This window comes from Carcharhinus amblyrhynchos, chromosome 1 (genome assembly GCF_965287045.1).
Source record: "Carcharhinus amblyrhynchos chromosome 1, sCarAmb.v2.hapA, whole genome shotgun sequence".
NCBI classification, from domain to species: domain Eukaryota; kingdom Metazoa; phylum Chordata; class Chondrichthyes; order Carcharhiniformes; family Carcharhinidae; genus Carcharhinus; species Carcharhinus amblyrhynchos.
The window spans coordinates 155,146,522-155,159,436 of record NC_137324.1 but is presented as its reverse complement, the minus strand read 5'-3'; the positions used below and the strand labels follow the sequence as shown (position 1 = coordinate 155,159,436).

General features: G+C 41.4%; 1 protein-coding gene across 3 annotated transcripts in view; it reads right to left on the bottom strand.

The window, feature by feature from the left end:
- inpp4b (inositol polyphosphate-4-phosphatase type II B) overlaps window positions 1-12,915 on the bottom strand; it is a 708,475-nt gene that overhangs the window by 56,826 nt on the left and 638,734 nt on the right. For all 3 annotated transcript variants that reach the window (XM_080194015.1, XM_080194035.1, XM_080194025.1), the window contains 3 exons: window positions 12,242-12,374; window positions 9,974-10,012; window positions 2,530-2,670 (listed from right to left, as the gene is read on the bottom strand). In XM_080194015.1, the coding sequence (XP_080050141.1) occupies window positions 2,530-2,670; window positions 9,974-10,012; window positions 12,242-12,374 (313 nt within the window). The remainder of the gene's footprint in view (window positions 1-2,529; window positions 2,671-9,973; window positions 10,013-12,241; window positions 12,375-12,915) is intronic.

Here is a 12,915-nt window from a genome sequence, read left to right as displayed (position 1 = left end):
GATGATTCTAATCTATCAAATTCTCTGTCCTTGAACATTTATTCTATGTAATTACATCATTGGTGTTCCATTTTAATCTTTGAGCTTGCTTTTTTGATCAGATGCCTTCTGATTTCTGGCGTGACAGATTCTCAAAGAGATGTGAAGAGAGCTGTAAGCGTCAAGAAATAATTTCTTGTTCTTTATATCTTTATTTGATCTTCTATTCAATGGTTTACTGGCTAAACTTTGTAACTGCCTCCATTTTTTAATATAGAATTTTACAGCACATAAGGAAACCAATCAGGTCCATGCCAGTTTTTTGCACAACTTAAATTAGTTTTAAGTGCAACATCTAAAATGTAATTACACAGAAGATACTTAGCTTCAATATATTTAAATATGGTTAGGTGCTAGCATTCTTACCTCCGAATCGGAAGTGGTGGGCTAATATTCCACACCAAACTATCATCCAAGCTATAGTTGGGTGCAGGACTGAGGGAGTATTACACTGTCAGAGGTGCTATCTTTCAGATGGCATGTTAAACAAAGACCCTGACTCCTCTGTCAGATGAACGTACGAGATCCCAGGGCAACTATTTTGACAAAGAGCAGGAGATCTCTCCCAGGATCCTGGCCAATGTTTATCCTTGACCAACATCACTACAGCGGAAGAGCTAGTCATTTATTTCAGTACTGTGTGTAGGACCTTGCTGTATGCAAACTGGTTGCAACATGTCTCGCAATACAACGCACAACAGCAATACACTCCAAAGGTACTTCATTAGCTGTGAATACTTGGGGATATTCTGAAATCTTGCAAGGTGGCATACAAATGCAGGTCTTATTTTTAAAATCACTGCCACAAATAAGCTTAGGCCTAGCTGTCGCAAATACTACCAACAACAGGAATTGTTCTCAATATCGACTTTGCATTTAGCTGACAAATCTGTTAAGTTATATTGATTTTATCAAATTTATTTTGAGGGTAACTTAATATCTAAAGTCGCTGGATATTTGCCTTTTATTCATGAAGCAAGTGGATTTTACATTTCTGAGCAAGACAGAGCACAAACTGTGTGCTACCCACCCCCACTCAGGTGGGGGTGCAAAGGACGGTTCTGTGCCCAGTCGGGACTGGAGGCAGGGATATCAGAAAGCCGAGGGGGTAATGAGAGAGCAGGATGTCTGTTATGGCTGCTAGTTTAATGGCCCCCTGCTCTCTGAATGTCTCTTTAGTTTTTATTAGAATCATAGAATCACAGAAACCCTACAGGGCAGAAAGAAGCCATTTGGCCCATCAAGTCTGCACCAACCACAATCCCACCCAAGCCCTACCCCCCATATCCCTACATATTTACCCGGTAATCGCTTTCACCTACGCATCTCAGGACACTAAGGGGCAATTTTTGCACGGCCAATCAACCTAATCCATCTTTGGACTGTGGGCGGAAACCGGAGCACCCGGAGGAAACCCACACAGACACAAGGAGAATGTGCAAACTCCACACAGACAGTAACCCCAGCCGGGAATCGAACCCAGGTTCCTGGAGCTGTGAGGCAGCAGTGCTAACCACTACCACCGTACCGCCCCCTACTGTGCTACCATGCCGCAAAGGCATTAAGGGCATCAAAAAAAATCTCAAAAAGCGAATGAAGAGACCATCCAGACGCTGTCCCCTTCACCAGCAGAATCTGCTTCTGCATTTCCTTCTATCCTTGTGCTCCCTGGTCATAGCTGCCATTAATCTTTCCTGAACATTTCCATGGACCAACAGCCAAAAAATGCTGCAGTCAAAGAAAAGTCTGAGAATTAGATCATTCACAAGCTCAATAGTTTGTTAATAAGCAGTTTCAAGATGCAAGCAGAGTGCCAATTTCCACTCCTGTTCACCTTCCATAATTTGGGAGATTGTCGTGAGACTTCACATTGCCAACACAATATTATCACGCCAAGTTCCACATTCACACAGTATGAGAGAGGGGCCAATTTGCTGACATAAAAATCCAATGTTTAACAATGAACAAGTCCTATTTTGCTATAACCTGTTAAAATGAGGAATTCCTCCCTCCTTAAAGGGAGCACATTCTGAGTCAGTTGATTGGCAACCCCAGGGTGCGGCATATTTTCCACGATTGGGTTACTGAGTGCAGAAAATCTGACTGATTCTTTTCCATCTCTAATTTAAATGGTACCATTGCACTGCCTGAGGGCAGCTACCTGAACATTGACCTCTGGGCATCTTTGTCTCCCTGGCTCAGTTCATTTGGTTCTCGTACCCAGATTTGATTGAACTGGGGGAATGAAGAGACAGGTCGAGTGGGCACTTGGTTCAGCCATTTAATACGCTGAGGGAAACAGATAATATAGAAATAAGCAAGCCATCTAACCTGGCTTAAGAGCGCACATTTGTTCCACAAAGTAGATAAACCTTGAATAAAACAAGAATTTACCACCGAAGAACAGATATTCTGTTCTGATTAAGTGCCTCATAAAATAGTTCCATACAGAACTGAATAAACATTTTATGAATAAAATGATTCACGTACCTCTCTGCCAGAGTCTGTTGCTCATTTATTCCAATGTTAAAAAATACTGGATGTACACGCAGCAACTTTCCATCTTTAATCTCCTGTGGCAAAACTTCAAACAATTTACTGGGAAGCTGTACCTCCACTGTGTAAAAATCTCTGCAACAAACCCAACAGAAGAGAGGGGTGAGATTTCTAAGACCGTTTCTGATCAAGAAATTCTGACATGCCAATTTGTGGGACGGATTGTAAATCTGGGTGGGATTAAGTGCATGAGGAGCCTGAAGCAGAGAGCATATCCAAACACAGAGAGAAACAAGACCCAGGCAGACATGAATTGCTGGCTTTATTTTAATACTGCACGCCATTCGCCTCACCCAAGGCTGTTAGAATTGATGCGAGCGCTGGGGCATGGCAACAGGTATTGCGTTGGTCCCAAGGATATCAGAGTACTGAAGGTGGGGATGGGTGGAGAAGGGATTAATGTTGTTAGGGACTGGGAGAGAAAACATCAACATGATCCAAGAATTCTTTTGTGGGGGGGCAGCACAAGGAGCACTCCAGCTCTTCCGACTTTGAGAGGAATCCTTCCAAGAGTTAATTAAACACCACATGGTCTTTTTAGATGTCATGTTGCCTCCAACCAGATTTCCCCAGTGGTTATGCAACCAGGTTCTCCTCCCCAAGCTCCAGCACAAACAGTGGTGCAAGACCGATTGGGCTTCGACTGTTATCTTTTAATTAGGCCCTTCACTGCCTTTAGTAGGAGCCTTTAACTGATTTGAAAATAAGCTAGACATAATGGGGTGATCTTGAGTTGTCAAGAAAACTGGTCAAATCCTAAATGGCTCGGACCTCCCCAACACCACGCTCTATTCCCACCTGGAGTTAAAACCAATATTAAATCTCTCAAAAATACCCAAAGACTTTATATGTAACATTGAGAATTGCAGCAGCACATCAGCCACAATAAAAATAGGTGCAGAGTACTTTGAAAACCCATATGCAACAGCTTAACATATAATACAGTGCTGGTTTAATTGATATACCTCTCAATGAACTTTACAAAAATTAATTTTAAGATGTCTAAATGCAGCAATACTTGGACAATATCCAGGTTTGGGTTGACAAGGGGCAAGTAGCATTCATGCCACTCAAGTGCCAGTCAATCACCATCTCCGACAAGACAGGATCTAACCACTGTCCCTTGACATTCAATAGTATTACCATTGTTGAATCACCCACCATCAATATCCCGAGATTACCATTGTCCAGAAATAATACTGAACTAACCACATAAATAATGTGGCTACAAGAACAGGCCAGAGGTTAGAAATCCTATGATGAGTAATTCATCTCCTGACCTATCCATCTTCTCCAAGCACAAGTTAGAAGTGCAATGGAATACTCTCCAATGACATAAAAAAGTTCGACACTTATATATTTAAGTTGTTGCACGATTGTTTTAAGAGCCAATGGGGCATTTCACAAACTTCTGCCTTAGCTTCATTTTCTACTCTGTGGAGTCAACATTTCCAATAAACATGTTGTTTTTATTTTGCATCCGCATGTGCAATCCATATCCTTTTCTTTTTGTTTAAAACCCACAACCCTTTACACAATGGGGACATTATAGACACCATCCAGGACAAGTAGCCGACATAACTGATGTCCTTTTCACAAACATTCAATCCTCCGTCACCAATGAACAATGGCAGCAATGTGTACTATCTACACGATGCACTGCAGCAACTTATCAATGCCCTTTCAGCAGCACATTCCAAAGCCATAGCCACTACCATCTGGAAGGAGAAGGGCAGCAGATATCTTGGAATACCATCACCTGGAGGTTCCCCTCTGAGTCACCCACCATCCTGACTTGGAAATATTCCTTCACTGTCACTGAGTAAAAATCTGGAACTCTCTCCCTAATCTGGACGTACCTACCATCCAGAGACTGCAGCTGTTCAAGAAAACAACTCACCACTATCTTCTCAAGGGCAACGAGGAATGGTCAATAAATGCTGGTCCAGCCAGCAATACCCACGTCCCATAAAATATTATGTTTTTTAAATATAGTCTTTAAGTAACTCATTGAGCAATAAAAGATTTCTTCCTCCTGAAGATTATGAAACAGCCACAAAAGTAATGTTCTGTACATTTCTAACCTTCAAACATTAATTTCTCTGTCCTGAGGCAATGCATTATTCAGAGAGGGTATAAAACAACTTTTCCCACGCCTCTGTTGTTGCTAAGAGATGCATTACTTATCCTTCAGTGTACACTTAATTTGTTTGAGCAAACGTAAGAACATAAGAAATAGGAGCAGGAGTAGGCCATCTAGCCCTTCGAGCCTGCCCCGCCATTCAATAAGATCATGGCTGATCTGTCGTGGCTCAGTTCCACATTCCCACCCTCTCCCCATAATCCTTAATCCCCTCGCTTATCAAAAACCCATCAACCCGCGTTTTAAAAATATTTAGCGAGGCAGCCTCCACCACTTCAACGGGCAGAGAATTCCAGTGATTCACCACCCTTTGAGTGAAGAAGTTCCTCCTCAACTCCGTTCTAAACCGCCCCCCCTTTATCTTGAGGCTGTGCCCCCTAGTCCTACTGTCCTTTCTGAACGGGAAGAGTCTCTCCACCTCTACCCTATCCATCCCATTCATCATCTTATATGTCTCAATGAGATCTCCAAACATCCACTTCCTACTCAGCAATTTGGGCAGTCAACAGCTGGAATTCATCACACAAATAATCATGGACACAAACCACAATAAACGAGCCTATGGATAAACATACTGGTACCCTAACATGTGGAACGAGTATATTTCTAGCAATTTATCTTAAACTTGATGACAAAGCCACAAATCACATCTTGATATAGTGCATTCACATTTAACCACTTTTTTCATGTTGTAATGAGGGTTTCTCAAGCGTCCACTGGGGAATCTTGTATTCAGCCAAATCCAGCTAACACAAAGACTTCATGAATGACAGCATGCAGTTAAAGGCTGTCTTTTTTGACCAACATGTAGACTTCCCAGTGGGACACCCCAAGAAAGTCCCCTTACAGATGTTGACAGGGAAATGGCATTATAATCACACAGTTTTACTGGGACAAAGTGTGAATGAACCTTAGTACATAATGTACTGTGATGGGAGCATGGATGATGGCAGCGTGGAATGGTACCACAGCAGTAATGTTACTAGATCAGTGATCCAAGGGCCTAGACTAAGGCTCCAATGACATGAACACAAATCCCACAATGGCAGCTTCAGGAATTTAAATTCAATTAATTCATAAACTTGGAGTAAAAAGACCCGACAAAAGAACAAATTCAAGAGGTGACGTCAGTCAATAGTCCTTTTTCTCAAGGCAATATTTGACTGAGTGTAACGTCAACGAGCCCGAGCAAAACTGAAGCCAACTGAATCGAGGTGAAACTCCCCAACAGTTGGAGTCATTCTGAGCACATAAGAAAATGGTTGTAGTTGATGGAGGCCAATGAACTCAGCCCCAGGTATAATAGCAAGACTTCCTCAAGGAGTGAATGACCTACCCTCCAACTTATGCTCACAAATAGGGATGTTTGCTAATGATTTTACATTAAAGCAGTCAATGCCTGCATATAGCAAAACCTGGACAATTTAAAACCTGGGCTTAAAAATGGCAGGTAACATTCATGAGCATAAGTGGCAGACAATAGGTGTCTCCAAAAGCAGAGAATCTAACTTTTCTACCTTGTAATTAAAAGGAATTACCTTTGCTGCCTCCACTCTAAACATCCTTGAGGTTACCACTGACCAGAAACTGAACTGGACTATGCATGTAAATACTATGGTTACAAGAGCATATCAGAGACTAGGAATCCTGCAGTATATAACTCACCTGACTTCCCAAAGTCTGTCCACCATCTATAAGGTGCAAATAAGAATTGTAATGGATTACTCACCACTTGCCTCAATGGGTACAGCTCCAACAAAACAGTCAAGAAACTTGGTGCCATCCATGACAAAGCAACCTGGTTGATCAACACCTCATCCACCATTTTATGTATTCCCTCTCTCCACCACTGGCATTCAAGAATAGCAGCATGTAATATGTACAAGAACTGTGTCAAGGTTCCTTCAAGGACACTTTCAAATCTCTAGCAGAACAAGGACAAGAGATGGGAATGCCACCACCTGAAAATTCCTCTCCAAATCACCCATCACCTTGACTTGGAACAATATCACTGTTCCTTCATTGTCACTGGATCAAAATCCTGGGGTTTCCTTGCTAACAACACTATGGGTGCACCTAAAGCACATGGACCTCAGTAGTTCAAGAAGGTGGCTTACCAACACCTTCTTGAGGGAAATTACAGATGGACAATGAATGATGGCCTTGTCAGAAACAGTCACATCCCACAAATGAATAGAAATAACTTTAAGGATATTTGTTGCAGAACATTCAAAAACATAGACAATAATGCATAGCAACGTGGAACAATAACTAGCATTAGTGAACAGTCATGAAAATACACCTATAAAAATGTAATGCTTTTATATTCATTTATCTATTTAGAATAAAAGTGTAGATTTGTGCAATGAAGAGTACAAAGAGTACAATGAAGAGTACAAAGAGTACAATGATAGAGGCAAAAATTTATCTTGCATTTAGGAAAATACTCAAAGTATTGTAACCTGCAGGATTACAGATCAAGCTTGGTAGATTTTTTTTGGCTGGCACAGTCACAATGGGACAAATGGCCTTTGTTTATTCTTCTCATGGGCATCATTGTCAAGATGTGCATTTGTTGCCCATTCTCAATTACCCTTGAGAAGGTGCTGGAAGGTCACAGATTCAAGTGAATTGTATATGCAATCCTGCCGAAACATCAGTTTTCAAAAAAATATACAATGCCTATGATCTGCAACTTATATACGTTGGCAATGCAACTTGGAACATTGATGTTTAGAGGAGTGAAGGGAATCTCATAAAAACTTATAAAATTTAACTTGAGGCTAAAGGGATCAAGGGGTACTGGGGTAGGTGGGGTCAGGATATTGATTTTGATGATCAGCCTTGATCAAAATGAATGGCGGATTAGGCTCGACGGGCCAAATGGCCTACTCCTCCTGTTTTCTACATTTCTAAAGCAAGTGGACCCTGTGACCAACTTCTTAGCTCTTCTTATCCCAGAACTGTGATACTGCCCAAGTTAAGTTTCTTTATTATGTTTGGTGGGTTTGGCTGCACTGGTGCTGGTCATAGTTAGTAAGAATGACACAGAATTCTGTGATTTGCCAGGAAATAAAATATTAAACTCTGGTTACATTTAAGATTACCACAAACTCTAGAACCAGAAGACATGGCTCAAGCTTAAGTGAGGGGGGTGGGGTGGGGGGGGGGGGGCGGTGGGGGTGCACACAGTTGAAATGTAACAACACAGAATTATGCACTCAACTGCCTCATTCCAATACTCTTCCTGCACATAGTGGTGCACCAGGGCTGACTTTTGAATGCTTTTATTTCCAGAAAGATCACTAGTGTGTTGCCAGAGGCTTATAGCTTAAGGGGCACCACTCCACATCAAACCTGGTTGATCAGGAGTCTCTCCCACTCTTACCACCAGCCAATGATACATTGGAAGGATTTGCAGGTTGATACTCAACTTGTTTGATCATGTTATGAATGCACCTTCTTTGGCCATCATCTCCTGGGGTGAACCAAGAGTTTCTGATTTAGAGGTGGGGATACTACCACTGCGCCACAGGATGTCCCTAATTTGCTTCATTGAAGCAGGCAAAATTTAAGGGGGAATTAGCCAGATATTCCATTGAGTGGACAATTTAGGGTTGTTAGTTTTGTACTGGCCAGACGGACTTTTCTGGTCTTGGTACTTCCCTCTGAACATCTTTCAGAATATTAACTGTGAATTATACCTTGAAACTACTGCTTGTGCTGCAATTTACTGTGTAACATGGTTCTATCTGCATAGCTATACCCAAGAGTATCTGCGAGGTCTCAGTTTCACATCCCCCCACCTTCTCTATCTATCAGGACACAAGATAAGGGGAGGGGGAGAGGACCAAATGGCCTTTCAAATCAGTTCCGCCTCTTCGACCCCAACTCCACCTTCTTCTACAATCTACATATCCCTTAATTTCTTTAGTACCCAAAAATCTATCCATCTCTGTGCTGAAAATGCTCAACAACTCAGCATCTATGGCCCTTTGAAAGGATTGTGGGTTGTTGAAGTTATCTATACCAATGAAGAAATTTCTCCTAATCTCAGTCCTAAATGACCGATCCCTTATTTTGAGACTGTAATTCTCTAGATTCCCTAGCCAGGGAAGTCATCTTCTCAGCACCTACCTTGCCAAGTCCCAGTACAATGTTATATGTTTCAATTAGATCATCTTCCACTTCTCTAAACGCCAAGAAATGTAGGCCTAGTCTACTCAATGCCTCCTCATCAAATAATCTCTCATGCCAGGAGCCAGTCTAGTCAATGTTTGTTGCACTCTGTCATGAATGTGCCTAGTAACAAGCAATGCGAAGAATGTAACAAAACTAACAAGTAGAAGCCACCAGTACTTCAGAGGACATTGCACAGAAGTGAGTCACTCAATAATGAGATTAGCGGGCCAGGCAGACCAGAAGAAAACATTGTCATGTTAATAGCATACATCTCAGGTAGACGATTGAACCATCAAAGGGAGAGATACGTATGCCAATTTGTTAGAGCCACAGAAGCTGAGGGGACAGACAGTAAATGCACAGAGAAAACAATCAAAGGGAAAAATAGTATAATTGCCAACACTAGTGACACAGTAAAAAGTCTGACAACACCAGGTTTAAGTCCAACCAATTTATTTGATAGTACACTCACTAGCTTTCGGGGTTAGTCCCTTCGTCAGGAGACGAAGGGACTAACATCAAAGGGACTCACCTGACAGAGGGACTAACCCCGAAAGCTAGTGAGTGTACTATCAAATAAATTGGTTGGACTTAAACCTGGTGTTGTCAGGCTTTTTACTGTGTTTATCCCAGTCCAACGCCGGCATATTCACATCAACACTAGTGGAAGCAAGGAGCAGATTCCACCTGACAGGTAGAAGCTAATTCTAATGAGCAGACAAGAAGCAAGAGTGCAGAAACTTTTGCGGAGGCAATTAAAACCATATCTTCCCTGAACCAAGAAGAGATGTTTCACAGCATAACTCTGCAATTTGTAGTGTGATATCTATAAGCCGACCTTTACTTAAAAGAGCTATTTAAGTGGATGGTGTTTGGGAAGCTGGAAGTTATGAAAGAGTTCAGATCTCTTATATATACTTTGGATCAAAAAGGGTAATTTTTCCATAATCACTTCCTTCTTAGATCATTATTGTCTTGTTCATATACACGTGTCTTTTCTGTACTGTAATAAATAATCTTTAATGAGTGCTATATTGTGACTGGGCTCGTTACCTTCTCACTGTCTTTTCCACGTGATACCTCAAACCATTCCTGTAAACAAAATTATATATCACCATGAACAGATGTTGCAAGTTGGGACACCCTCACAGATAACAACAGCAGGGTTCATGACACACTGCTTCTATGGTAAGTATGCCCTTCTTTCAGCAAGGGGACCAAAACTGTACATAGTACTCTGGGCATGATCTCATGCTCCATATAACTGTATTAAGACTTCTTTACTCTTGTACTCCAACCCATTTGTAACAAAAGCTAAAATGCCAGGTGCCTTTCTATAATTGCTTGCTTTACTTGCACGTTAACTTTTTGTGACCCATGTAGAAGGACATCCAGGTCCCTCTGAATAGCAACATTTCTCAGTCTCTTACTGTGCAAAAAAATCTGTTTTAAAATGTTTCCCTACCAAAGTGTATAACTCCACACCTCACCAGATTGCATTCCAATTGCCATCTGCTCGTCTACTCCCCCAACCTATCTGTATCCTTCTGAAGTCTCTTTGTGTCCTCCTCACTGATTACTTTCTCTCTAAACTTTAAGGCTGAGATCTTCCAGTTCTTCATGCCAACGGGATCTTTCCATCCCACCTACAGTGCAACCCCATTACAGGTTTCCCAGTGACGTGGAATGGAATCAATGGAAAATCCCATAGATATAGTGGCAGCACCAGAAGATCCCAATGCCAGCCAACAGTGGGCCGCCTCCCACTGCTGAGAAGCACAACACAGATGCCAGAAAATCTTGCCCTACATTTTTCAAAGTGGATCAAGGTCTGTTCTCTTTAAAGGTAGTAATGGAATTGGAATTTATGGATCCTTGACCTATTCAAGTTTCTTTTTTCTGCTTTGTATGATCTTGTCCTGCAAGTTGAATAACAGCTTTCAGACAATGCTTATTTCAAGAGTACATACAATTGCACGTGAATGCCAATCTGCAGTTCCTCTTAGGTTTTTGTAAATGCATTTGGATCATGCAACTAAGTTGTATTGAAATGACTTATTGTCCAAAGTCCCTTTCGTACTTCACTGTAACTACAGTTCCTACGGTGAGCTGCAACTTGAAATTATGCTCGACTGTGGGCTATGCCTTGAAAGAGCTCCAGCATTATCTAAGTGCTTTGGAAGCAGTATGAAAAATTAACAGCTTAAGAAGAAATACCTGGCAGCATATTTCCAAAAGCTAGTTGGTGTAGGAAACCTGGGTAACCGTACCTGGACAGTTTTCCTCAGGTTTGGCATCATCTTCATCCATTGCAACCTCAAGGGTCCTATTGTTAACAATCAACTGCCACATATTGGACCTCTCCTTTCTACCCATCAGTGTTAAAATAGGAGCTCTCCTTTGTCTCAAATCATCCAGCATGACTTCTAGTATCTATGGCCAAGAACGCTTCACTTTACAGAAATATTGTCAGGTCTAAACCTTTTTCCTTTATTTTGCAGGTGAGATTGCAGTTGCTTAAATTGCTGCCTCAAATTCCTGTCGGCTGCACAGGTGTTTCTTCAGGGAAGCAAGGATATTGTCAGGAAGTCTCCCTACTTATGTGAATTACAAATGCCCAGTAAAAAAATGTTCATACAAATTTGGTCAGTGGGATTGCTTGCATCACAGAATTCCCATCCCAATTGCGTCCAAACAGCAAATTCACCTTGTAATTACTAATGCAGACTTGGCCAATTTGAAATGAGAAATCAGGCACTTGCTAAAGTTGAATAGCAGGAAAGCGCAGATGCCTGAGCCAGCTTCCAACATTTAAAAAGCTAAATCAAGTTTCCCAGCAGCAAATTCATCGATTTGGATAACCAGTATATTCTAGGAACGTGGATCAGATTCCAACAAAAGCTTCTGACATGAAATAGTTTCACATCTACGTCACCTCACATGGGCACTTACAATCTGCTTCCCAAGTGTGTCCAAAATCCTCGTCACCTTCGCAATTTATTATGCACGCAATGGGTGGGATTTTACGACCCTGCTCAGGCGAGAGTCGAAATCCCTGCCCAGGGTCAAGGGAGATTTCCGTTGTTGGACCCTTGTCCATGCCAATTTCGTGGCAGACGAGGTGATAGAGGTCCAGCCAAAGTCTCAAACCAACGATGTTTGGTCAGATTTCACTGATTGCAATATTCAATACAGCGTATATTCAAACCATATTAATTGTAAAATGTTGCAGCGTTTTGACAGACACTAAAATCTGACAAGATTAGACAGTGACATGATAATGTAATAACTTGTTTCAGAGTTCTGAAAAATACTGCTTACCGGATTCCAGTCACAATGGGATAAAGGTCGGCACTGGCATTCTCCTCCAAATGTGCTTCAACAACTTTGAATGCCACTTTTTGTAAATCTATAATTGCAATTGACATATCCTCCAGCATTCCAATCTCTTCACCTGAAGTTTAAAACAGACACCCTTTAAATATCAATAACTTTTCTACAAATCCAACAGATCTCCATCAAGAGTGAAATGATCCTTGGTAAATAGATATTGGTAATGTTGTCTGAAAATAAAGTTAATGAGACTCATCACACATCTTTTTCTGCCCTTTTGCCCCCATGTTGGTCCATCAAGACCTATGCTTGGCTGTGACCTTGTTTGACAAACCCAATGGTATCTCCTATTAAGTAACAGCAGGCAGCCGCCTTGCTCCAGTCTAGTTAAAATACATTGATGTACTCTGAAAATAGCCCAAAGTTGAAAATGTTATGTACTTACTGAGATTGAATCAGGATAAATTTCCCAATGTCAATTTGTGGTTATTAGCAGATTGGCAAACTGTCAAAATCATTATGTAGCCAAGTACAACATAGGAGATATTGACCATCACCCGTTCCCCAACAAGGTGTGAAAGCTATCACAGTTTTGCCAAAGTAACTTAAAATCTGTGAACAAGCTCCCAAATAGCTCAACTGTTAGTAAGATTGCTACATTA